This window comes from Myxocyprinus asiaticus, chromosome 20 (assembly GCF_019703515.2).
Source record: "Myxocyprinus asiaticus isolate MX2 ecotype Aquarium Trade chromosome 20, UBuf_Myxa_2, whole genome shotgun sequence".
NCBI classification, from domain to species: Eukaryota; Metazoa; Chordata; class Actinopteri; order Cypriniformes; family Catostomidae; genus Myxocyprinus; species Myxocyprinus asiaticus.
This window is the reverse complement of record NC_059363.1, coordinates 645,001-672,699: the sequence shown is the minus strand read 5'-3', so window position 1 is coordinate 672,699 and position 27,699 is coordinate 645,001. Positions and strand designations below refer to the sequence as shown.

The 27,699-nt window shown below is 41.8% G+C and overlaps 1 protein-coding gene across 4 annotated transcripts in view; it reads right to left on the bottom strand.

The window, feature by feature from the left end:
- The window catches only part of LOC127410685 (formin), a 65,196-nt gene that overhangs the window by 6,870 nt on the left and 30,627 nt on the right, over window positions 1-27,699 (bottom strand). For 2 of the 4 annotated variants that reach the window (XR_007892152.1, XM_051645845.1), the window contains exons 7-13: window positions 27,085-27,146; window positions 26,597-26,685; window positions 25,748-25,877; window positions 23,010-23,156; window positions 22,393-22,657; window positions 9,924-10,016; window positions 3,555-3,606 (exon numbers count right to left, since the gene is read on the bottom strand). Coding sequence is in view for 3 of the 4 variants with exons in the window: in XM_051645845.1 (XP_051501805.1) it covers window positions 3,555-3,606; window positions 9,924-10,016; window positions 22,393-22,657; window positions 23,010-23,156; window positions 25,748-25,877; window positions 26,597-26,685; window positions 27,085-27,146 (838 nt within the window). In the remaining variant the exon portion in view is untranslated. Of the gene's footprint in view, window positions 1-3,554; window positions 3,607-9,923; window positions 10,017-16,043; window positions 16,543-22,392; window positions 22,658-23,009; window positions 23,157-25,747; window positions 25,878-26,596; window positions 26,686-27,084; window positions 27,147-27,699 lie in introns of those variants that run through there. The other 2 variants (XM_051645846.1, XM_051645847.1) reach the window with 2 other exon arrangements.

The following is a 27,699-nucleotide window of genomic DNA, read 5'->3' as shown; positions in this document are numbered from 1 at the left end:
TCTGGTCGCTACATAATTCCCATACATCCATTTGTGAGTGTTTTTAGTTTTCATGACTTCATTATAATTAATGCATGTGGAAAAGAGTAATAATGATTGATTATCGAATGATTGGTCCATTTTCACTCATTCCGTCCATCTTGTAAGATCAAAGCCGTGTTCATGTCGCCGAGCATGTTTACCATGTTTGCCACAGAGCTGAAGCATGTAAAGGTGATGCCCTTCAGGTTAGGACACATGTGGACGCCCACCCAGGTCCCGGACGAGCGCCCGAGGCAGCCCGTATCCATCACCCGTGTGTCACTTTAACAAGGTGCGTTCATGGGAACTTTGGGAAACCCTCACTTAATAGTGCTCTGTTGGTTGGAGCGCCCGGCACTTTTGGGGACCAGATTAAAGGTAAATTAATGGAGTCTCTAGCTGCCGGGCCCTTTTGATCAATATAAGTCAATTCAACACCTTCATTAGCGTGCTGAAAGCGGCGCTCCATGTGCGGGATTCTGTCCAGAGCGCTTTTGGAGATTTTCAATCACTTTTCGGCTGCTGTGTTTGAACATCAACTGAACGCAACCATGTAAACATTTACAATTTACACTCACTGACATCAAACTCAATGGTTTCCTAATTCTCACAGTCATTTCTTTATTCTGTTTATGAACGCCTTGTGTGTTATTTATTAAATTTCACTTTGTTTTGTTTCAGGCTATAAAAAAAACTCTCAAATCTAAACAAGGAAAAATAATCAATACGCTTTGTTTGTCCTTCTCCGAGTATTCCCCCTCCCTGTGAAAAGTTCCAGATATTTTCCGATGTGCAGCATCTGGCAGTTGAATATTTTGACATAAATCAGCACAAACAGTTTGTGTTATTACTCAGTGGAGTCTGAGACACTGAAATACACATGATAACGGCACATGATAAGAGACGGCACTGGATGGTCAGAGAAATTTGGTTTAACAAGCATCTCCAAGATCTTTAGACCGTTTTCCAGTTGTTGTTATTGTTGGTTTTAATCAGTTTTGGCAAGACTTGAGCAACAACAGATCGTGCAACAGTATCTGTCCACTTTTTCAGCCATCTTGGTTCAATAAGTATTTTTCCCATTATTGTTTTCTAAAGGGATTTCATAAAATCCTTCATAAGAGAGTTGTGCACCATGTACCAAACCAACCAACTCCGAGGTGGATCACAACATTACACACTTTGATTTGAAGCAAAAAAGTATTTGAAAATCAGACAAAAAGACAAAGGCTGCATCCGAAACCAGGAAAATGCTGCCTCCGCAGGCTTTATACAGAGGTAGGAAGGGGCCAAGGCACGTCCGAATCCAATGTTCATGTCACATCCTGTCTACTGAGATACCTTCATCTGATACTTTTTGAAGGCTTGGTTATCGCCAAAACTCTCTTGACTTTGTTCTAGATTGTTAGACCATTGTAGTTCGGTTGGATAAATGAAGCAGACGCGTTACCTTTAGTGGACACCAGATGGGGTTAATCAGTTGCTGGTATTCTAGCAATGATGTGACATTATACTGCCTCAGTAGCCTGTCCAAAACCAGTTTCTGGAGGTACCATCTTATGCAAACGCTGTCTGTTGAGTCATTGACTGATAGGGCAGCGAGGCAACAAGACAGCAACCTTTAGTTTCGGACGCAGCCAAAGACTGTGTACTTAACGTCTTTAATGAGGGAATGAACTACAATCACATGAAGCATTGCGAATTATGTAATCCAATTAAAAACTATAAAAAACTTAAAACTGTTGATTTAAATTTGTTGATCATGCTGGTGGCGTAGTGACTCGCCTCAATCCGGGTGGCGGAGGACGAATCTCAGTTGCCTCCGCGTCTGAGACCGTCAATCCGCGCATCTTATCACGTGGCTTGTTGAGCGCGTTACCACGGAGACGTAGCGTGTGTGGAGGCTTCACTCTATTCTCCGCGGCATCCACGCACAACTCACCACGCGCCCCACCGTGAGCGAGAACCACATTATAGCGACCACGAGGAGGTTATCCCATGTGACTCTACCCTCCCTAGCAACCGGGCCAATTTGGTTGCTTAGGAGACCTGGCTGGATTCAAACTCGCGACACCAGGTGTGATAGTCAGCATTAATACTCGCTGAGATACCCAGGCCCCCCGGTGGATCTTTCTTAAGGATTATGGGTAGTGTAGTTCTTCACCAGGAATTCCACTATTAAGTTGAAATAACATGGACTGATGGCTTCAACAGAAGCATATATCATCGATTGACAACCTCCGAGCTCACGGTAGGTCTGTCTTTAAAGGTTTATAAGATATCCTTAATAATCAATTCACCTATGGAGAAAATGAATGGGATTTTTACTTATGGAACCAGACTGTTACGCTCTATGGTGGATGTTATTCACTATGGTGGTTTTCATACTGGGCACGTTTGCTGCGGTCAAAATCCGAGCGTGATCGTTTCCTGGCGCCCCTGCAGCATTGGTCTGGTTTCAGACTACTCATGATCCTGTCGAACCCCTATGCTTTTCCGTCATCAACTTGCGTCATACAAAATGTGCACATGATGGAGAAAACAAATTGGGTTGCTATATTAGTGTGTTTTCTATGAATTTGGTGTCATTATGCACACCAGAGTGAACGACATTTGCGCCTCTGTGCGTTGCATCCTGTAATTCAGCAGTTGTACATGTCCAGGAGAAGACTACTATATCTGATGCTTAGAAATTATCTTTTTTGAGGACAAAGCTGGTTGCACGCTTACTCATGCACATATATTAAAGGCACCTCACCTCTTCAGTGTCCCACAATGTTACCCTGACACTCATGATGCATGTGTGTGTTTGTTTTTGTGCAGCTGATGAAGTCATCGTGCATAAATCGGCAAAAACACATGTGCAAGTAATTTTACTTACTACTAAGTGTGGACCCAAGTACAGGTTGCTTTCTCACTCATGTGTACCGTGCCACAGTTCCACTGCAACCAAACTCAGACCACCTCCTACAGGTAGTCTTGGGCTCGATACCGTGGTCCACTCCGGTCTACAAAACATCTTTCACATTACCAACTTTTCATGTGAACCATGCTCTCTTTCGGACTAAACTGTCAGTGTGAAAGCCCCCTAAATTAAAAAAGGACATCCATCCTCGACCCTTTCTGGCTCTGTCCCAAATCCTAATGTGCTTCCTACGTAGGAAGCATTTTAAGGCACCATTGGTATGACACAAAGACTGTTCCACAAGGAAGCTAGCTACCTATGTAGGCAGTAGACAGCAAGGCAGCTCTCTTAAGTTTGAAACAGAGCCCATGTCTGATCTTGTCAGGACACTTGACTTTCCTTATCAGTTCACAACTAATTGCCACAGATAGCTAACCGGCATGTTCGTTATCTGGTAATCTGGTGAACACTTAGTTGCCAGATAACCGATGATGGCTGTGTTACAATCCACATTAATCTCACTTGGCTCAGTTCCTCACAGATTGTCACAAACTAGAGCAGCAAACAGCATCTCGTTTACAAGAACTCTTGAGGAAAATGAGCTGGATTTCTTGAAGTTGTTACTTACCTTTTCTGTGCCACTTGTAGATGCTCGTCTTCAGCTGAATACTCCGATTGTGCTGTGGACAGCAAAACAACACATTAATAATTGATCAGAATATGGAAATATACCAAAAAGTTTGTTGTGGTTTAACATACACCGATCAGCCACAACATTAAAACCAGCTGCCTAATATTGTGCAGGTCACCCTCGTGCCGCTGCAACAGTGCCAACCCGCATCTCAGAACAGCATTCAGAGATGATATTCTTCTCATCACAATTGTACAGAGCTGGTTATCTGAGTTACCGTAGACTTTATCAGTTCAAACCAGTCTGGCCATTCTCTGTTGACCTCTCTCATCAACAAGGTGTTTCCATACACAGAACTGCCACTCACTGGAGGTTTTCTGTTTTTGGAGACTTTTGCTGAAGGCTTCTCAGATGCTTCTCCTGAAAAAAAGACTCCAGTAAACTCACACGTGTCTCCTCTAGAGTTTCAGAAGAGATCTCAACAAGATCTCAAACTGTGCTCAGATCTGCCAAGATCCCAAAGTCTGCATAAGTCAGAGATCTCAATATAAAAATGTATTTCTCATAAAATTCTTTCAAGACCAAACACTTTCATAGCTCACGTGACTAAATGGAGTATCAACTTTGTCTCTCTTTAGATGTTTCTCCTAACATCTCTCATTTAGTCAACTGCTGATATCCAATAAGAGTACAGTGTTATCAAATGAATGTGGAAAGCATAGCTCAGATCATTTGCACTTGGGAGGATTCGATGAGAAATGTTTTGAGTTCACACTGTGATCTCTGACTTATGCAGACTTTGGTATCTTGGCAAATCTGAGCACAGTTTGAGACATTGTTGAGATCTGAAACTCTAGAGGAGACAAGAGTGAGATTACTGGAGTCTTTTTCTCTGGAGAAACATCTGAGAAGCCTTCAGCAAAAGTCTCCATTTGCTCTCAGAGAGAAAATACAGAGATTTCATTTGTGATTTTCCTTTCCTTCGGGGAGTTTGAATTTGTGTTGTTTAAGGTGTGTGTGAACTTGTTGGTGTGTCTGTGGCTTTTGAGGTGTGTGTGTATGTGTCTGTGTGTTATACTGACTCATGTGGTGTTGCTCCATGTAAAAGTGTTTAAATGCAAGGCAGATGTTTTCAGCGGCAGCGCAGTCGAGGTGCAAGAATTTATCTGAGGTCAGAGAGTGCCTGTGATCTCAGATTTATTGCATTTTACAGATTCATCCCTTTTTTTTACTGTGATGGGGGCACCTTTCCCACTCCCAAGATTTAAGAGGGGGAAGTCTCCGAAAAATTGTTCAAAGGCGAGTTTGGGGGTCTTTGGAGGGGGCTGAAAAGAGTGTGAAATTACAGAGAAAATTACTTCTTAATTTTTTTCATAAGCAAAGCCTGACTTTATTGCATTATATAAAAACAAACAAACAAACAAACAAACAAACACTTATTAGACTAGATGTAAAACAGCCAACCACAGTTCGCTTGTCAAATGTTCTTGTCAAAATGTTGCTTTTCTAAAAAATACAAACAAACTAATTTATGAACAATAAAAATAATACTAAAATCAAAACTAGTGACATTTTCAAAATTATAATAACTCTGGTGTGTGTGATTGTCTAAGGCTAATGAATGGGGGGGTTGTAATGGCTGGAGTGGGGTGAGCCATGACCAATGTTGCTACTCTCAGCAGGGGTGGACTGGCGCCTGCGGTCTCTCTCTTCTGCATGCATGCGCGCGTGTGCGTGTGTGCGTGTGTGTGTGTGTGCATGGAGGTGGCACAGGAGAGCACTGTGGTGAAAGATGTGTGAATTTTCTCCTCAGCCTCGTCTGTAAACATGAAACCAGTAGTGGCTAACTAGAAAGTTATTTGACTCACACGCTGAGAGAGACAATAAATTCAGGCTTTACAAGTGACTTGCGGATCTGAGCAGTCGCTGTACTGCGGCAATCACACTCAATGTTCATTATGAAGAGCTGCAGACAGATATCTGACCTTCTCAACATCTGCAGATAAACTGTGTTTGATTCTCACTGATAATTCTCAATCCCTGCACTCTCTAATGGATGGATGGATAGACAGACAGATAGACAGACTAATAGACAGAACCAAGGGCGGGCGGCCAGCCGGATGGATGGATGGATAGACAGACCAATAGACAGATAGATGGACAGACAGACAGAGAGACAGATAGATGGATAGACAGACAGAGAGTCAGACAGACAGACAGATAGATAGATAGTCAGCTAAATGGATAGACAAACAGACAGATAGATTTATAGATAAATAGACAGATAGATGGATAGACAGACAGACAGATAGATGGATAGATGATGGACAGACAGAGAGACAGACAAACAGACATACAGACAGATAGATAGATATACAGCTAAATTTATAGATAGATAGATAGATAGATAGATAGATAGATAGACAGAGAGACAGACAGACAGATAGACAGACAGATGGATAGACGATAAAAAGAGATAGACAGATAGATGGATAGACAGACAGAGAGACAGACAGACAGAGAGACAGATAGACAGACAGACGGATAGACGATAAAAAGAGATAGACAGATAGATGGATAGACAGACAGACAGATATAAAGAGAGACAGACAGATAGACGGATAGACAGACACATAGATAGACAGCTAAATGGATAGACAGACAAACAGACAGATATATTTATAGATAAATAGACAGATAGATGGATAGACAGACAGACAGATAGATGGATAGATGATGGACAGACAGACAAACAGACATACAGACAGATAGATAGATAGATAGATACAGCTAAATTTATAGATAGATAGATAGATAGATAGATAGACAGACAGAGAGACAGACAGACAGACGGATAGACGATAAAAAGAGATAGACAGATAGATGGATAGATAGATGGATAGACAGACAGACAGAGAGACATACAGACAGACAGACAGACAGATAGACGATAAAAAGAGATAGACAGATAGATGGATAGACAGACAGACAGATATAAAGAGAGACAGACAGATAGATGGATAGACAGACACATAGATAGACAGCTAATTGGATAGACAGACAAACAGACAGATATATTTATAGATAATAGACAGATAGATAGACAGATAGACAGACAGACAGACAGACAGACAGACAGATGGATAGATGGATGGATAGACGAGACAGACAGACAAACAGACAGACAGACAGACAGATAGATAGATAGACAGCTAAATGTATAGACAGACAAACAGACAGATAGATAGACAGACAGACAGATAGATAGACAGCTAAATGGATAGACAGACAAACAAACAGACAGATAGATTTATAGATAAATAGACAGATAGATGGATAGACAGACAGACAGACAGACACATAGATAGACAGATAGATAGATAGACAGACAAATGGATAGATGATAAAAAGAGATAGACAGATAGATGGATAGACAGACAGATATAGAGAGAGACAGAAAGACAGATGGACAGACAGACACATAGATAGACAGCTAAATGGATAGACAGACAAACAAACAGACACATAGATTTATAGATAGACAGACAGACAGATAGACAGATAAATTGATAGATAGACACAAAGACAGTCAGACAGACAGACGGACAGATGGGCAGAAAAGACAGAAAGAGTGATGGATGGATGGATGGATGCATATGGACATACGTGTTCTATGGCAAGCCTCGATGGGATAAATACACAATCACACAGTTTTTACAAGGTATGAATCGCTTCCTAAATCACTCTTTTACAATCGTTTATGCTCACGTTGTACTCCTGTTGTTATTTCTGCTACTGCTGAAGAGAGCGAGACCCCAGCAAAACAATCTGCATGTGTGACACCCTTGGCCAAAATCAAGTTGTTTTGGGTCTGCTAGCGTGACGGCAGCTTTATGTGAACTCCATTCACATTACTTTTTTTCTGCATATAAAATTACTTTTTAATGAACAATCAAACACGGTCAGATCACTCAATGTCCCCGTTCACCACAGAACTCCAGTGACCTAAACCTAAATCTCCATTTGGGTTGTGTATTAGAGTTGTGACAAGACGAATGTTCACACTAAACTTTGCTGCTTCAAAGACGATACAACAGACACATGTTTATAAAGAGCATCATAAGTACCACACTGGAAAGTTTACACTGAAGTTGTGCGTCTGTCCTCTCAAATGGCCTGTACACACTGGAAAGTGTCATAGTTTTAATGGCCACTCGGTTCAGTGTTTAAAAGCACACAGTTCTTTCCAAGAATGTTTTCATTTGCTGAAAGTGGATCAATATTAGCGATTAGGTCAGCTGGATTGGTATAATGCAATGCACGTTGCAGGAGATAAACACTGCCAGGGTTTTTCTGCATTGAAAGGTTTTTTTTATAACATAAAGCGATGAAAGCAAGATGAATACGTGCTAAATATGCTTCTTATGTGGTATGAGGATGTGAGTAGGGTACTTGAAAACAGTTATCGCTTGCGTGTCGCACGATCCACTACTCTCGTGCAATTGATGCGCTCTTCTCTGTCCTACTACTGTATACTGGAGCACGTGCGCGCATGTCAACCGGGCTTCCCTCGATATGTGATTTCCAGTAACAGGATAGTGCAGAGCGGATCACATGCACGATTAAACTGGGCTTCCCTCGATATCATGGTGCATAACAAACCTCATGCGACCCATCTGAATACTACATGAGAATTTTCTATTTTAAAGTGCTATTCAACCATAGGATACAATGTAGAATATAAATTACGAAGAAAGTCATGTGTAATAGTGTAATACATTTCCTGTTCTAATGATGTTTGATATTAGGAAACAAACTGGCCTGGTTTGGCTTCAAATATTCCTAGATCGCAATGATTCCTAAATCATTAAGAGTCTGAGAAAAGGGGGGTCTGGGTAGCTCAGTGGTAAAGACGCTGACTACCACTCCTGGAGTTCACTAGTTTGAATCCAGGGTGTGCTGAGTGACTCCAGTCAGGTCTCCTAAGCAACCAAATTGGCCCGGTTGCTAGGGAGGGTAGAGTCACATGGGGTAACCTCCTCGTGGTCGCTATAATGTGGTTCTCACTCTCTGTGGGGAGGAGGCAACTGAGATTCATCCTCCACCACCCGGATTGAGGCGAGTCACTACACCACCACGAGTACTTAGAGCGCATTGGGAATTGGGCATTCCAAATTGGGGAGAAAAGGGGAGAAAATCCCCCCCCCCCACAAAAAAAGAAAAGCAATGTCTGTTAAGAAGTAGGAAACAAACATATTTACTATAGAAGCACAGTTCCAAATCAGTAAAGTGATTTACTCAAGAATATTATAACTAGGCCTATAGAAATAAGGTGCTAAGTTCATTACAAACATGAAATGCAACAACATATCTTAAATATTAATTGCAATTATATAAAAAATTAACCAGAGACCATTTCTGACCCAGGAAAAACCCAGACTGGCATAGTGTTTCATACTTAAAAAGGGCGTAAGATGATGAGTATATATGGTGGTCAGACTGATGGATAGACTGTCAAGAGTTATTGACATCAAAACTTTCTCAAAATTGAGAGGGACATTTCTAGATGAGACATTTTTCTTAACCACATTTGATCTTGCAGGACGACATCCACTGACCCCCGGAGCAGCGTGATGTGTAGTCACGATGGTGGTCTTTGAAGCAATCCGTCGCAATTGACCAGTCTTTATGAGAGTCCAGTCAAAACTCTCCCACCAGCTTTATAGCATGACTAAGTACATACTCCATGTTTAGAGCAACCTGAACCGTTTCCAGTCCAATCAAAGTCTGGAGGTTTTTATAGTGGAGCGTGTTTGTCATTTCACTGGTCTGTGTGCAGCTACACAGAGAGCTCTCGGTCAGACCGCAGGCAACATCACAAACAGAACAAGTCAATATGAACACGATTCTGGGCCAGGGTTTATGTCTTTGACTTTGAGGGAAATGGGCGAAGGCAGCATGCAGAAAATCAAAATCAGAAAGTTAAATGGTAACAAGACTCTAGAGAGGATAACAGAACCAAGGCAGACTGTTAATCAACAAACTGTGAGACTCACAATTTACTTCAACTAAAGCAAACTATTGTGGGTGACCACTAAAATGCTCACGTTCTGTATGTTTACACTTGTTCCCTTAAAACAGTCTTAATTCATCAGGAGTCAACAAGTGTTGCACATTTAAAATGTCTCTCTTATCTCAGCTCGTTTGGACTACTCTTTGAAGAACCTGGGATCACCATTTAAATAACGTGATCACATGAATATGGTAATCATTTCATACTATTTACAATAAACTGGCTGTGGGTTTTAAGTGATATAAAGTGCATCTCAGCCTGTCTCATCTCTCAGTTCAGTTGATGTGACTCACCTGTGCTGATGAAGGTGTCCATCTTGTCTTTGAAGGGTTGGAGATGTTCCTCAGAGGAGTTCTCACACACCTGCAGAACCTCCTTCTCACAAGCTACAGAAGAAAAAGAGAGGGACATTAAACATCTGATATCAGACATGAGAGAGATAAAAACTACGCCAAGAGAAAGGCTGCATCCGAAAGCTGAAAGCTGCTGCATTTGGAGACTGTGTACAGCGGTAGGAAGACATAAAGACACGTCCAAATTCAATAATCATCAAGAAATAATCATTGTAGTTTCTAAACACTTGCTTGGTTATGTCTAAAGCTCACTTCAATTCATTTTAGGTAACTGGACATGACTTAACGGTGTCTTGGAAGGCCATCCGAAAACAGCGTCCTTACGAGGTGCCTTCATATGCATATCGCTGCGTGCGAAGTCACGTGAGGAAAGAAGGCAGCTGCCATAGCTTTCGGACACAGCCAGAGAGAGAATACTGCTATGAAACAACAGAACAATATGAACGAATCAGTGGTGAATGAAGCAGTAATGAGGTGAATTAATGAAGTTCAGGTGAGTTTGGCATATCACATTACCAGCACCTTCATAAACAAGTTCAACAAGAAACATGAGGAAGAAATGTGTGAATCCACGCAAAGTTCATCCCAAACAGATGGCCATTAAAGACAAAGGCTGGAGACGTTTAAATGAGTTTGGAGCGCGTTCAAAATGTAACGAGAACGAAGGCTTTTCATTATTGCACCCAAAGAATTACAGCAGGTTGTTTAGTGGCAAACATCAAAACTATTTTATGAGTTTTCTAAATGATTTCAGTATTTTTAGCTCATTGTTCTGACACAAGTCTTATGTGCATATTTGTCTAATATAGACAGTCTAGTTTGTCTTTAACTGTTCTTTATCAGTCATTAGAGTTGTAGACTTTTAAAAGGTCACGAAACCCCAACACACATTTTTTGAGATGTTAACAGATATGTACAGGTTGCACATCATTGAAAACAATGCTTGCACACATTAAGTTATTGTTAAGAGTTATTGTAGTGTGTGTGTTTTTAATTTTTTTAATTGAGCCATTTCATTCTTCCAATTTAAAAACGAAAGTTGAAGCAACCTCACAAAAATGATTGGTAGGACAGTACGCATGCACGTCAGTAGATCCTGAGAGTTTCTCCACATTATTCATGAGAAGGAAAGCTTCCATCCAATCACAGCTCTGCCTCATGCATGAGCTCGTATTACAGCGGAGAATTCAAACTTATGGACATATCAGCTGTTTCAGGCAGGTGCAAGACTTCAACAGCACTCGCTGAACAGACATGAGAGTAGACTTTTACACTAAACACCGTGATAAGATCAAAATCACTCTTCAAAATGGACCACAGTCCATAACTGCACCGGCACAAACAATTCTTGGCTGCAGTTCTGTCACTTGTGCTCCAAACATGCTGTTTACGAGGCTGCTCCTTTAAGACGGAGCATAATTGCATCGGTTATTCTCCACGTGTTTAATTATGGACAGGAAAAAAAGACAGCTTGTTCAAAAACAGAACACAAAAATGTAAACAAAAACTCAGCTCTCTTTTTTCTATATGTAACAAGGTTAAATCCCGTAAACTTTCACACAATGCAAAAGGATAGTGTAACAAGGTTAAAATGGGAAAGGAGGAGGCGGGAACCAGCTGAACAGTCAAAGTAATATTTTAACTTAAACAAAAAGACGCAAAACATAAACACACACACGGCAGCAGCTTGTGGCTCTCTCTCTCTCGAACTGCCGCATCCCGCTGCACTTATCCCTCTCCTCGGCTGATTAGCCCAATTGGGGGCCGGGCGTGTGTAGTCCTCCCTCCTTTGCCTCAACCCCCGGCATGACGTACACCCCACCCACTCCTTCAGGCCCCGCCTGCCGGCAGGCTTTTCCCCACCTCTCTAGAGCTGGGGAGGAGGACAAGGAGAGGGAAAAACAAAAAAAAGAGGAGAGGGAAAGGGCAAGGCGGAGCGACAGTGTGAGAGGAGAGCCACACGCAGCTGCCGTGTGTGTTTATGTTTATGTCTTTTTAAGTTTTCATTAAAGGTTATTTTGATGATTTGTCTGGTTCCCGCCTCCTCCTTTCCCATTTTTAACCTTGTTACATTGGTACCGAAACCCGGGAGGGAGGAGGGAGGAGGGATGCACTGTCGTGGAGACCTCGCCACTGCCGTCCGCCCAAAGGAGCATTCCTCTGCATCCAGGCGGACGGCAGCGACTCCTCCGTCCCCCGCGAGGGGAGGAGGGGCTCGCTGCCGGCCGCCTGGAATAGTGGAGCTGCTGCCAGGGGTGGAGGGGCTCCCTACCGGCCGCCAGAACGCGGAGGGGCGTTCCATCTGCCAAGGGTTGGAGAACTGGCTCCAGTCCGCCCAGGGAGGAGTGGCTGTCATCCGCCAGAATTTGGGGGAGTGATCGAGGACCAGGCGACGGCGTGTCTGGGAACCAGCGAGCAAGTTTTTTTTTGTCTTTCTCTCTCTCTCTCTCTCTCTCTCTCTCTCTCTCTCTCTCACTGTCTCTTCGCCTTGCTCTTTCCCTCTCTTCTTTTATTTGTTTTGGTTTTTCCCTCCCCTTGTCCCCCTCCCCAGCTCTAAAGAGGCGGGGTCAGAAGGGCAGTGCCCCCACCCCCGGGGTTCCCCAGCGTGAGGCAAATGAGGGAGGCGTGTGATGAGGAGGAGGGCGGGGCCGGGCTGTGACTACACACGCCTGGTCCACAATTGGGCTAATCAGCCGAGGAGAGGGATAAGTGCAGCGGGATGTGGCAGTTCGAGAGAGAGAGAGCCACATGCTGCTGCCGTGTATGCGTTTATGTTTTGCGTCTTTTTGTTTAAATATTACTTTGACTGTTCAGCAGGATCCCGCCTCCTCCTTTCCCATTTTAACCTTGTTACACTATCCTTTTGCACTGTGCGAAAGTTTACGGGATTTGCACCTACATGGTGTACCGTTGTTACGTTGTCATAACAGTTGAGTTGAAATAAAGGATAACTTTACAAAGACAAGGTTAGTAAGCAATTTTACCATACAAAAGTCATGTTAACACATTATGCTTGAGTATTGTGGCTATACTTTTGAAAAACAAAACAAAATACAGTGTGCATTTAATGTTTATTGGAGCCAGTTACTTTCATTATGTGCTTTACTGAACACGATTTTTTCGAAATTGTTTTCTGTGGCAATCAACATAAAACCACAAATGCTGACATATAACTTGTATTACACCTGAGACACTCCTTGTAAGAATAAATATCTATGAATTAATGTAAAGTCTCAAAGAGTGCTTTCACTTCACACTTTTGTCACATGATTGATATACAGCAAAGTGCCCCAAAACTCTTTTGTTTTCATCTCCATTCATAATGTGATGTTCAGCCATCTCTGTTGTGAGTGTTTTAGAAGTAACTCTTGACCCTCTACCATCCTACCATTTTACATTTATTCACGACCATTTCATGAGTCTTTTTTCTGTCCGAGGTTTGAACGATTGGTGCTGAACTGTGGGGGGAATACATCATTCAAAATGTTCAATCTCTAAAGAGCTTGTAAAGTGATGAGATAAACCTCTGTAGATTCCAAGTAAGTCTTATTATTAATTTGTTTAATGTATGCATTTAATAGCCAAAGTAACAATACTACCCAGTGTTGCCATGGTGTCATTTCCCTCTAGAGTGATTGGTCAAATGGCATTTATGGCTCAAACATGTTCCCATGAGCAAAGGTTGCATAATTTTGAGGCTGCATGCTCCAGCCCCAACAGCTGCCTTTTGAGATGAATGTGAAAGCTAACGGAACGCTCTGTCCAGATATTGCAGACCTCCTTGGACTAAATCATTTATCGAAGAGACGGGGGTCTGATCCAGACCAGCACTCCCTCAAAAAGTTGTTTTATGAACTCGTGGAGCAGATGCTGGATTGAGTTTGACCCGTCTGGATTCGAGAAACCTCATTGAGTTGTTTGTGCTCAGAGTCTGTGTTGTGCTGCCAAACAACTGCGTTGAAACAAACTCAAAGATTAAAAGAGCCATTACATGGCAACTGGATTTTCATACCTCCTCTGAAGATGTACATGCAGTGTGCATGATTATATTTGTACAGTTTTTCACCTGGTTATTATTAATAAATGTAGTAAATACCTACATGTGTTCATGATTGTTATGAGGGAGCAGCAGTTATATGGATTTTAATAAAAGTGAGATGTAATGCAAAAACAACATGTCTTATAATTTTCCAAAGAAGCAATCAATTTGTTCTCAGTAATAACAACTTTAAGATTTAAATGAACTATAGCAAAATATAGGATAACATTGGTAAGCATTGGTAAATTTAAGTATATTAAACTTACCAATTTTATCAATAAATACATGTAGAATTACCTGCAAAAATAATCTTGTGAAAACAAGCAGGTCAGCACAGGCTATCTCTTAAAATCCACTCCACAATTCCGTTGCATTGATGTATTTTGGACAAAGTTCAGAAGCCTTAAAAGTACCAATTATTCCTTGTAAATTATTGACCTTTTTCTTTGTGGTTGTGGTCATGCGGTCACAGAATTTAAACGAAGAAATGCTATGCTGCTGAGTTCAGTCTAATGAGTGTTAAGACTTGATGAGGCTATTGGGTCCACCATATGAATCCTTTGAAAGTACTTAAAAATGTTAAATATTGACTAATAACTCTTCATTCAGTCTCACACCCTATCCACACCAGACGTGAGCGGCGAGTCGTGTCAAAAGCAAATTGCTCCCATTATATTCAACGACGCTGTCTACACCGGATGCATTCGTTGTAGCGCATCACGCCGTGCCAACAGTGGACGGATGCCTCGTTCTATTGTTGAAACGCTACAGAGCTACTCCAACCACTTTATTATCCAGTCCGTTTGAAATAAAATCATTTTACTTGCCAAGTTTTAATGGTTCTAACTGAATGGTTCAATGGTTGCCTCAAGTGTAGACAGGTTGTTAGGCATAACCTGAAACTGAAGAATGAAACAGAACTTCTTCGAAGTTCAATTGAATACTGAATCTCTAACATTAAACTGTTCATGGGCCTGATGTCCACGTTCTCCTCATGAGTTTAGATGTTCTGTGACCACCATTTTATGTCTATAACTAACCTCTGGTAGCAAACGCTGCAAAACATCATATCCAGTAACCCTGTAGGGCTGTACACAATGATTTATCTAAATGCGTCGGCCTTGGCCAGTCAGAGGGGTAATAGCTGGGATTTATACTGAGCTCTGACAGCACACTGAGGTTGTATATAATTGTGGATTATCTGCTGAAATTCTTCGGCTTTGCTCTGATGGAAATGATCCACAGCATGCTATATAAATAACTGTGGGCTGCCGGCCAGACAAATGTCTTTTCTCCTGAAAGATTTTCCAAAACATGACGTTTAAAGCCTTGTGACTCCGAGTGGGTATGCATGTAGAAACGTGGTTTTTGTTAATCTGTTCTTTTGTCATCTATAACTGTTGAGGACATAAGCAGTGCATCTATTATCTCGACTCTTGGTATATGTGCTCAATTGATGCGCCACTTACCTTGTTATAAAAATGAATACCCAGAGGTGGAATTGCTAGAATGTAGATAACTGGTTGTTTGTGGTGACATCAAAGCTCTGCAGACTCACCAAAGAACAATGCTGACGATACCAGACTAACATCTTCTCAGATCAATGTTTTGTGGTTTAGAACTAATAAATGAAAGTAGCCAACATGCAAATGCACACAAACACATGAAGAGTCGTGCCAATGGCCTCTTAGGGTGTGTAAACTCACTGTCTCGGCTCCAAAGAGACAATTTCATCTGGAAACATTCAAAAATGGCCAATAATATTTCCCTTGATTTTTATTTGTTTTGTCTCATATTTCATCTCAAGCATGCTCTTCACTGACACATCTGTCCACTTGGTTAACAAGTACACAAACTTTAAAAACAAAACTTTATTTGGGGTGAAATTGTTTGGTGTGCTGGAAATGACGCCACAATTGTGAAAAAAATTTGATAGAAATCATTTTCACACAATAAATATTGAAATGGTTTCTGTTTATTACTCTTTGTTTACATGATCAGTTCTAAACACTGTGGTGAATTCTGAGGGCCAGCAAAGCCTTCTCTGCTGGCCTAACATGCCAAATAAATAAAGAAATATTTTTCATCCTTTCATTCTCAATCACCTTTTTGCCTATGTATATTTAATCATCTCCACTCTTAATTAATCTACAAACAAATGGAGAAAATCAAAGTCAGAATTTATTCCTTGATGCTTACAAGTGAAGCGTGACGGCTGTTTCACAAATCGCATGCCCGAAGCCGTGCGTGAGTCTGAGCTGCACCCCCTCAGGCCTTCAGAATTTCCACAGAATCCCTCAACAGTGCAAATGAATAGTGTCAGATTCATCAGCCAATCAGACTGATTTATTTGTTCTTGGTGGGTGTGATCTTTAGGATATATCCCGGTCGATGCCTTCTAGCTGGCCTTGAGTGACGCAATCACGCTTTAAGTGATGTACGTAATTTGAAAGCGAAGAGCACGAGATCTTGCTGACAGTCGGCTGTCATCACTGCCACATCACCACTGAGAAAGAGATCCTTATGGATGTACAAACACGAGATGTTCTGCATGACCATTTGATTGCTTCATTTATTAAACAGGAAAGGAGGGCTGATTTTCACTTCAAGCAAATTGGTAAGTGCTTTTTGCATTGTTATAGCAACATCAGGAGTTTTCTACGTGTAAATTAGGCTGCTTGAGCATTCAGTGTCGGATCAAATTTAAAAAGTAGTGCTGCGTTCCATTCAACTTTAAAGTCGGATTTTACAACTTCCTACTAGGAAAATTGCAATGGAATGCATCTTGAAGTCAGAATTAGAACTTGTAGGCTCGTGCAGAAATTCTCTCAACTCCGATTTCACTGAGATGCAGGGGCATGATGTCACACAAACTTGTCGACACTCAGGGAGGTATACAAAGTAAGTGATAAACATTCACTTTATTAAGTAATATCGATAAACGTGTTTGTTTCCACATTACATGATATTAAACTTGTTTAACAAACGCCTGCAGAAACAGGTGTATAAAACATTATAATCTTTTTTGATAACCGTACACCTGAAGCACAAATGCTAGCGCCGCAGCATTGTTTATCAGTTGGGTTGCTAGGAGACATCTCTAATGAGAGTCAAACCCCTGCTAAACGAACGGGAGCGTTGCAGTTCTGAATATCGGGGAATGGGATGCATTTATGGTCGGAGATATCAAGTAGGAATATCCCACATCCAACTTGAACGGAACGCAGCATAACCGTGTACCCTGACGAAACAAAATTTATTGCAAGCAACATTTAAATCGAAAATATTATTAGATAGATTTTTCCAGGTATCATAGACCTCCTTGGTAGATTCATATGAAAAATTATGATTTTTGACTGTCTGTTCGGGAGACGTTTATTTCACAGTCATGCTGCAGTTAAAATTAGGCTTGCTTGAGCATTAAGTCTTGTTTCAAATTCTGGCTTTCGTGCGTGGACGTGTTTTTAAAATGTCAATTGGTGGGGCCTGATGGGGGTAGCTCAGTGGTAAAAGACGCTGGCTACCACCCCTGGAGTTCGCTAGTTCACTAGTTCGAATCCCAGGGCATGCTGACTAACTCCAGCCAGGCTTCTTAAGCAACCAAATTGGTCTGGTTGCTAGGGAGGGTAGAGTCACATGGGGTAACCTCCTTGTGGTCGCTATAATGTGATTTGTTCTTGGTGGGGCGCGTGGTGAGTTGAGCGTGGATGCCGCGGTGGATGACGTGAAGCCTCCACACGTGCTATGTCTCCGTGGCAACGCGCTCAACAAGCCACGTGATAAGATGCGCGGGTTGACGGTCTCAGACGCGGAGGCAATTGGGATTCGTCCTCTGCCACCCGGATTGAGGCGAATCACTACGTGACCACAAGGACTTAAAAGCACATTGGGAATTGGGCATTCCAAATTAGGGAGAAAAGGGGAGAAAAGGGGAAACCCCCCCCCTGAAAAAATGTGGTATTACTAGTTAGCTGCGACATAATGTATGATGCCCAAATGGCATAGGGTGTCTTATTCATTGTGAAACTGTGTTTTCTTAATGCCATGAATCACACTGAAGGCCTAGACTTAAAATGCACGGGCCACCACTGTTTAAACATGTAATAATTTATAATTTTATAATGAATAGTTTCATAGTTTTCATAGTTTCATAATTCATAGTATAATATTGAAAGGTTTTACTGCCAAAATTGTAAAAAATCTATATATAAAAGTCCTTTGACTTTTATATAAGATGAAGGCCTGGTACAAAGTTTCAAAGTCTGAGTTTTAATGTGACCTTCATATAACAAAATGAAAAAAGTTTTAGTTTTACTAAAAATCAACTCATGGGACATGAAGTTGCATGAAGTTGAAGAAACACCGATAAAACTTCCTGAATATTTTTTTCTGGTGTCCGGTGCATTCGCTCAGAAAGAAACGAATAAAAGAATGAATAAAATGGAAATTAAAGGTGAAGTGTGTCATTATTTGGTTGTTCAAACACGTTCTGGTATCTCAGTTTAATATTCAGAGTCACTATCAGTAATCCATTGATAGTTTGACTTCCTGAAGAGTTTAAACACTTTAAAACATTCATCTGTATAAATGTTGCAATACGTCAATGTCTGGTTCAACCAATGGCATGCGCTTGAACTGGGACTACTTTTGGCATTTGGGATTTTATAAGAAGTAATAAAAGTGTGAAAGAAGCCGTGTCATGTTGTCAATATATATATATATATATCAATATTTACACATACTGTATGTTACCTGGGAAAACTAAAGTTCACTAACTGCCTACATCTGTTGTTCAAGCTGCACACATTAAACTTTTAAGTAAATCTATAAACAGCAGGTCAATCTAAAAGCAAAAGAAAGAATTAGAGAAAGACAGAGAGTATGTATAAAACTCTTTTCCTCCTAAAGAAAGCAAAGCAGCTCATGTGGAGATCGTATTTCTGAGAGGGCACTGTTGAGGGCAGAGGGCCAGTCAGGTTGTCTCAGGGCATCTCTGTCTCGCTCTAGTCTCATAGTTCAGACAAGTAAACGGCCCTTGAGACTGACCCTGTGTCATGACCCCTGTGCCAGGCCATGTCGCACGCCACGGGTGTAAAATCAGCACACACAAACCCCTAAATAAACACACGACGGGCGGAGATGTCAAAAGTGATCTCAACTATCTCTCAAATTGCTCAGATTTGCCAAGATACCAAAGTCTGCAATCACTGAATTACTATTCACCTTATCCTGTAATTCTGTGTCTAGCTGTTGTATTTCTGTATGTACTGGAAGCTTCTGATCCAAGGCCAAATTCCTTGTGTGTGTGCGCACATCTGGGGAATAACAATGTGATATCTGATGGTATCAGATGGTAATACCATGGTACTTTGATATACAATTACCATATACAGTATACAGTATATGTACCATTCTGTATTTACATGCTGCTTCAAAGTACTTCAACGAATATGATGGTACTGCGCTATATGATTACCATATACATATAACACTGTCTATATGTACAGGGTACATGTAATTGTAATGGCACATGTCCAAAAAACATGGTAATGCCATGGTACTTTTTTGATGTGTTTTCGTGTAGGCTACTAAGTGTTTTGATACTCTTTTGGTGGTAAAGTGTCTACCTGCAGTAGTCGTTCACAAGCTTCACAAGCTGGGTTGAACTTCATAAAGACTAGGGATGTGCACGGATAGTCGACAATCGGTTAACTGCTCGACGCGCCACTATTCGAATACCAAAATCACTATTCGGTTATTCAATACGTGCAATAGAGGTCTATCCATCTCGACGAGTTCTGACAAACCGTCAGATCGCACAAATCGCACAACATCGCCACATTTTTAGACACCAAGTTAAAAAGAACTTTCATTTTTATAAATGTATCACAAAACACCTGCGTTGTTTCATTCATTGTGCTGCTTTCTAAAGAAGTTCAGGTTGCAAAGAGGATTCGTGTGACTGTTATACCATTAAACATGATTCCAGGTTGTTTTTTTATCAAGGAAAGTTTTAGTGCTTTATAAACGGTAAGACCCCTTTTGCTCTGGTGTGCATGTTTACGTACAATAATTACACAAGTTCAATGCCATTTTATTTTAAACTATTAAAATATCAAAGCACCATGAAGAGACTATTTAACCACAGCGCACGCGACAATACTTGCGTATACTGGGCAGAGCGCATTTATAGGCAGTGACATTTTGATCATTTATTTTTAGTTTAATGTGAGATTTTATCATTTGAATATCTACTCTATGTATTGTGTGATTTAGGCTCATAGCTCACTGTGCACTTTATTTGCTGCTATTTTGAGTAGTGTTTGATGAAATTATATTGCAATAAACATTCTTTATTTTTTAATTTTCTCCCCAGTTTGGAATGCCCAATTCCCAATACGCTCTAAGTCCTCATGGTGGCGTAGTGACACGTCTGAGACCGTCAATCCACGCATCTTATCACATGGCTTGTTGAGCGCGTCACCACGGAGACCTAGCGCGTGTGGAGGCTTCACGCTATTCCCCACGCACATCCACGCACAACTCACCACGTGCCCCACCGAGAGCGAGAACCACATTATAGCAACCACGAGGAGGTTACCCCATGTGACTCTACCCTCCCTAGCAACCAGGCCAATTTGGTTGCTTAGGAGACCTGGCTGGAGTCACTCAGCACGGCCTGGATTCGAACTCATGACTCCAGGTGTGGTAGCCAGCGTCTTTACCACTGAGCTACCCAGGCCCCGCAATAAACATTCTTTATTCCCACGTCCCGATTCCCGACGAAAAAATGATTAACTGTTCGTGAAACCTCGTGGTTAACCGAATGTTAAAAACGGTAACTGTGCATATCCCTACTAAAGACATTCTTCGTCACTGGCAAAGTATAGGATGCATTTGCAGGTTTGGTTTCCATTTATTGTAGATCCACTGCAACCAGCGTTATCTTTATTTTCCGTATTTTAAAATATTACGTGAGCATGTTTGCAAGTAAGAGCGCTCACCAAATGATTCAGCAGCGTGTATGTGAGCTTTCTGAGTCATCCAGACTGAATCATGAACCGATTCAAAATAAGAGTCTGCTGTATGTTTTGGGCTTGTTTAAATTTGAAAGTCCTGCGTTATGCACACAATTTTCTTTTTTTTTCTTTCTGGTAAGTATTGGGATTTTGGTTGCACAAAAACTGCCTCTGGGATTTTATTAATTTTGGACTCTTGTTACCTCTATGTCTGTGCCTGTAATAGTATGGAAAGAATAAGAAAATATTTTTACCTTCTATTAATCGATTTTTAAAAACTACCGGCCGATTAATTGGTTATCGGTCCTATCCAACACTTATCGTTGTAGGCAAAATCCACTATTGGTCGACCTCTACTTCATGCATTCTTCATGTCATTTTACAATAGTGTATGTGATACCAGGCAAAGGAGGAAAAGGAAATCAATAATTCTGATCTTCATGTCTCTATTAACGTGCAGTGAATCCAGCATTTCAGTCTCATCGAAGGGCCTTCACATGTATGTCAGACACAGACCACAAATCTTGGACCAAACACTGTTCGGTGTGATTTTTCTACTAGTTCACTACCTCAGCTCCATGCTCACTTTAAACAGAAATGACTTGAGGAATAATTAGGAACACTTGCTCTCTGTGAACTGCTTTACGATCTCACGGCATTAAAATTCATCCCTGCCGGTCTGCTGCCGGTGAGCTCAGAAATCAAGAAGTCGAAGGTGTGCTTTCAAAACGCTCAGAACTTTCTCCTTACAATCTCCTGCTAACAGCCTGAGGACTCACAGGCGAGACATTTCAATTGGTTTGTTGTGGTGTGGATCAAATGCTAAAGCCCTCATTCTGTATTTATTGTCTTCCATTTTTTTGGCTAATAAAGTGACAGACAGCTCGAGGTGGGGCAGCAGTCGTTTTGTGGCCGTTTTGTATTTTGTCCTGCAGGTCAGTGAGGATCGCAGTTTTTAACAATGATTCTCGGATGGAGGTGAATGAGTAAAGAGCATTTCTAATTGCTTTCATATGCCATATTATTGGCTAATTTAAATAATTGCAGACACCAGGGGTGGGGGGGGCATGACCCTCGACCCCTCCAATGGCCTGGAGCAGAACCGAATAGATGATGTGGGTAAGATGTTTCCTTCTAGGGTAAAAACTGTTGCATGAAAAGGAGCTGCTTTTAACCGATATTAACATGCTTGTTGTTTTAATACCTATGAGCATTATGGCCTCATGTTACATTTCTATCAAACTAATTCTATAATGGCTCAGTTATGCATACATTAAAAGTCAACCAAATCATGTCAAAGACACACAGTGATTTACAGAATTCTCTGTACGGTTAAAGGAATGTGTTGTACCTGTCAGCTCCTTCTTTAACTTGCGAAGGTCTTTTGCGAGATCTTCAAACTTCACCTGTGCGGCGTGGAACAGATCCTGAGGTTCAGGCAACGGGAAAACGCTCTTATCGGTTCCTGCATTCTGAAAACACAACACGGTTACTCTACAATCACAACAACAAGACCTTTCATTGAGAAAGACGGACTGTTCACCTGTAGACCTCACCTCATCCATGTTCCTCAGGTAGTAGGACACCACATAATCCACTAGACTTATACGATTGTCCTGGTGGGAAAAGAGGAAGACAGTTGAGAATTAGGATTGCCATTTAGCACAAAGTCGAATCAATTAAAGCATACTTTAAAATGTCGTAAAACCAAATCAACTACTGAAGGATGAACTCAGTTGGTTGAATGTATTGAAAAATTAAAATAATTATGGGATAGACACATTCTCAATCATAAATCATAAACTCAAACCGTTCATTTCAAAAGTAGTTTACACAAATGATTTGGTTCTGTTTACAATCATTTACTGTTTTGATAAACGTCCCTTCTAGTATCGACAGAACATCTGTGTATAGAAATTAGATGTACAATTTACAGATTTATGGATTATGGGAGGATATATGTTCTACCCTGCTCTTGACGTCTTTTAGCTTTGGAAGAATCTCGAGTCCAAATCCGTCCGCCTGTCCTCTGGTTCTGTTTCCACCATTCATGTAGTTTCCAAAAGCCAAAACGAGACCAATAACATCCTTCACACTGTCACTCTTCAGAAGAGCCTACAGAAGTACACAGTCACAAACACGGACAATAGGTGAAAACCTATTTGCATACTTATACTAAGGACTTCTACTAAGTATTGTCCGTACTGCACTGGCGATGGTGAAGTTATTACTATTAGGTATGAAGTAAGCCAGTATTTGAAAGTAGTAAACTTTAAATTGAGTCTTGGTACCACTACTGACACAAACAAAATTCTTAGTTAGGACAAGTGCTTGTGGGCAACTGCTCTTTATTTATTTGCTTTTTATTAGCCTGCTGTCATAGAATGGGGTGATTAAGGAAGGACCCAAGCGCAGATGGCATCAATGAGCTTTTATTAAATAAAACAGAAAAACATACAAAACCAAAACTCTCTCGATGGAGAAAAGACAAATCAAAAACCAGACACAAGAAGTACTAAACTAACAGGGGAGGCAGACAGCACATACGAGAACAGGACGACAGGAGTGAACGAATGAAGTGAAACAGTCCAGCACAGGACAGCATACACGAGGAGCTAATAAAGGGGAGAAATCAAACAGGTTAAACAAGGACAGGTGAAAACAATAAACTAATAATGAGGAGACAAGGAGGCGGGGTGTGACGCAAGACTGAGAGACAAGTGGCAATACAGAAACTAAACAAAGCCACATGCTCTCACAGACACAACACCCAAATAACACGAATCGTGACCCAGATGCGCAGCACAAGGCGAGCGCAACATGAAGTGTGCCCGAGATCATGAGAGACAAATACAAAACTATTGATACAAGTGCATGCCACAAGAATGACATAAGAGCAATGCACTCGTGCCAATAACCAACAAGACAAGAGAATGCATGAAGCGTCAAAAAGGGCAAGCCATGTATTCTCACATAGACTAGACAAAAACACTAAACAAGGATGTCAGAGCTCAGCCACAAAGACAATTACCCCCCCAAGGGACGCCTCTTGGTGTCCCAAGGGAAACACCAAACATGACACAAGACCAGCAGAACAAGCATAAACACAGAACAGACAGAAAACAGGGAAAGGAGGGCAGAAAACCAGGACAGAGCCAGCGGGACAGACCAGGAAGGAGCTGGCAGAGCAAACCAGGGTGGAGCCGGCAGGACAGACCAGGGCGGAGCTGGTAGAACCAACCAGGGTGGAGCCGGCAAGACCTTCCAGGGCAGAGCTGGTAGAACCAACCAGGGTGGAGCCGGCAGGACAGACCAGGGCGGAGCTGGCTGAACCAACCAAGGGTGGGAGGGAGGGGGAAAAGATGACGCGGGATCCGGACCGAGGCCGGTGGCCAAGGTGGAAGTTCTAAGGCCCGGTCCAGACGAAGCACCCAGGAAAGATGCTTCAAGAGTGGGTCAGGGTCAGGAGGCCAAGGGGGAAGTCTCTGAAGAGGGTCAGAGTCCGGCGGCCACGGATGAGGCCTCAATAGGGATGAGAGGACAGACACACGAGCAGGGCAGGCAGGGTTATGACCGCTGCGGAGAGTTCAGGAGCGGCCACAGGGAACTGGACAGGCTTGTCAGCGACAGCAGGGAACAGAACAGACTCGTGGACAGCCTCAGGAAACTGGGTAGGCTCGTCGACGGTCGCAGGGCACTGGACAGACTCGTCGATGGTTACAGGGCACTGGACAGGCTCATTGACAACCACAGAGAACTGGACAGACTCGATGACCACGGGTAACTGGACAGACTCGTTGACAGCCACAGGAAACTGGACAGGCTGTGCAGCAACCGCTGTGGTCGGGAATGCTGGCAGCGGCTGGGGAACAACATCCATGGCCGTGAGCGCTGGCAGCAGCTGGGGAACAACATCCGTGGCCGTGAGCGCTGGCAGCGCCTGGGGAACAGCCTCTGTGGCCGAAAGTGCTGGTAGTGACTGGGGAATGACCTCTGTGGCCAGGGGTGGAGCTAGTGACCACAATGGATCGAAGCCTGGCCACCCTATTAGCCACCCCTCTCACAACTGCCTTTTTTTTTTTCCTCCCCAATTTGGAATGCCCAATTCCCAATGCGCTCCAAGTCCTCGTGGTGGCGTAGTGACTCGCCTCAATCTGGGTGGCGGAGGACGAATCTCAGTTGCCTCCATGTCTGAGACCATCAATCCGCGCATCTTATCAGGTGGCTTGTTGAGCACGTTACCGTGGAGACATAGCGCGTGTGGAGGCTTCACGCTATTCTCCACGGCATCCACGCACAACTCACCATGTGCCCCACCGAGAGCGAACCACATTATAGCGACCACGAGGAGGTTACCCCATGTGACTCTACCCTCCCTAGCAACCGGGCCAATTTGGTTGCTTAGGAGACCTGGCTGGAGTCACAGCATGAACAAGTCCCATTTATTATAGATGATTGTGTTGTTGGCACCTAAAATAGCCCAGTATTTTAAGGTTTAATACATTTTTTACATTTATGTAATGTATTTAGTTTCTGTGCCACCCCAGTGTGATTACAGGCCCCTGCCTGGCCACCCCTGTAAAGCATTCCTGTCTCTGCCACTGTAGATCACAGGCATTTGCTGCATTTGCTAAGGTCTTGTAAACAGAGGAAAGTGCAAATCAAATGTAACACCAGAAAAAATAAAGGAACTGTCAATTCTTTACCTTGCACACAGTAGAGATGATCTCAACCTTACGATGGACAGAGGACATTAAATCCACAAAGACCGACTGGAAAATGATGCAGTGAGCACGGCCGGCAAAATCAGGAATCTGGGATAACTCGTACAGGAATCTTTGTGGGAAGATGAGAGAGAAATACTAATAACTTAAAAGAGGTGAGTAACACCCACCCACACACACACACACACACACACACACACCCTCAACAAAGCAGCCAACCATCTTTACATGAACCAAAAAAACTGGATGTAACTAAGTGCACTTACATTTATGCATTTGGCAGATGCTTTTATCTAAAGCAACTTACAGTGCCCTTATTACAGGGACAATTCCCCCTGGAGCAACGTGCCTTACTCAAGAACACAATGGTGGTGGCTGTGGGGATTGAACCAACAACCTTCTGCTTATCAGTTCAATGCTTTAGTCCACTACTCCACCACTACTCCAATACTTAAATGTAATTAAGTCAAATATTAGCGGCACAAGTCACACACAGCACTGTGATAAACACACAATCACTGACTCACTACAATGAAAGGTTAAAGGTCAAATACAGCAGACTTACTTATAAAAAGAATGCTTCTTCCTGTTATCGCTTATAATTTAGCCTACACAGAATCGGCGCCTACAGAATTGAAGTTCTGCAGATTTTTGCAGAAGTAAAATATTATTGATAATAGTTTAATATTAATATGAATAATGAATTTAATATCCTATTATCCTCCTCATTCTAGTTCTTATCTTCAGATGAAAATGGAGAAACATGAAATTCAAATTCATTGATCCAATTCATTTCAGTTTCTGATGTTGTGAGCGTTTGAAGTGACGTACTGTTCAGGTTTATCCAGGAGTTTCACCTCGTCTTCTTTAGACGTCTCGTAATGTTTCTTGATCTTCTCCAGTTCATCTCTCTGAGCTCTCTGAAAACAATTAAAAAAACAATTAACAGTCTGAGTAAAAAGCAGCACGAGACAAACAATGAGGATATTTATCAAAGAAATAAAAACCATGCGATTTATAGACATATACCATGACATATACAGTATGATTAATAAAAGACAAGCTGAACAAATCAATAGAACATGGTCTGAGCATAATTCACAACAAACACTATTAAATACTTTTTTTGAAATATTTAAAAGTATGTTTACTGACAAGACCAACAAACTCCAGGCAAACAGATGGTGCTGTGTTAAAAAAAACTGACAGCAGAAAAGAAATAAACAGCAAAAGAATGAGAGAATAGAAATCAGGTGTTGAACTCACGAAAATGATTCTGTGCTATCAGGTTTCTTTATGATTCAGTTGTGAGTACTCACATTTTCATATAAAGCTTCAATCGTCTCCAGATCAACTATTGAATGATCCACAGTCAGCACAGCTGCAATATAAATCACTTTATGAGAGCAAATAAACAAACATGATGCCTCATTATTTCTGCTGCTTATAAGAAAACATTCACTCATTTATTACAGAGATTGGTGTGTGTGTGTGTGTGTGTGAGTGAGTCTAAATGAACACAAGAACCATGTTACTGAACATGTGTGTGTGTTTGTGCATGTGTTTGCTTGTGTATGTGGCAGACAGTGTGTCACATGTTTAACAATAACAAACATTGCAAGAAAGTTTGAAGTTTAAATTAATATATAAATTCTATACAACAAATTCTCAATGAACATGTAACTTTATATTTTAACACACACACACACACACACACTCACACAGACACACTCATAATGATAGCCGCACCAACATGTGTGTGCGTGCGTGCGTGCGTGCGTGCGTGCGTGTGTGTGTGTGTGGCGAGTGGAGGGACTTGAGCATGTTCCGGAAATTTCTCCACACCTCCAGATCAAAGGGGCACCAGTCATCCACACCTCAATCTGTTCCCCTCCATCACAGCTCCATTGAGCGTGTGTATGTGTGTGTGTGTG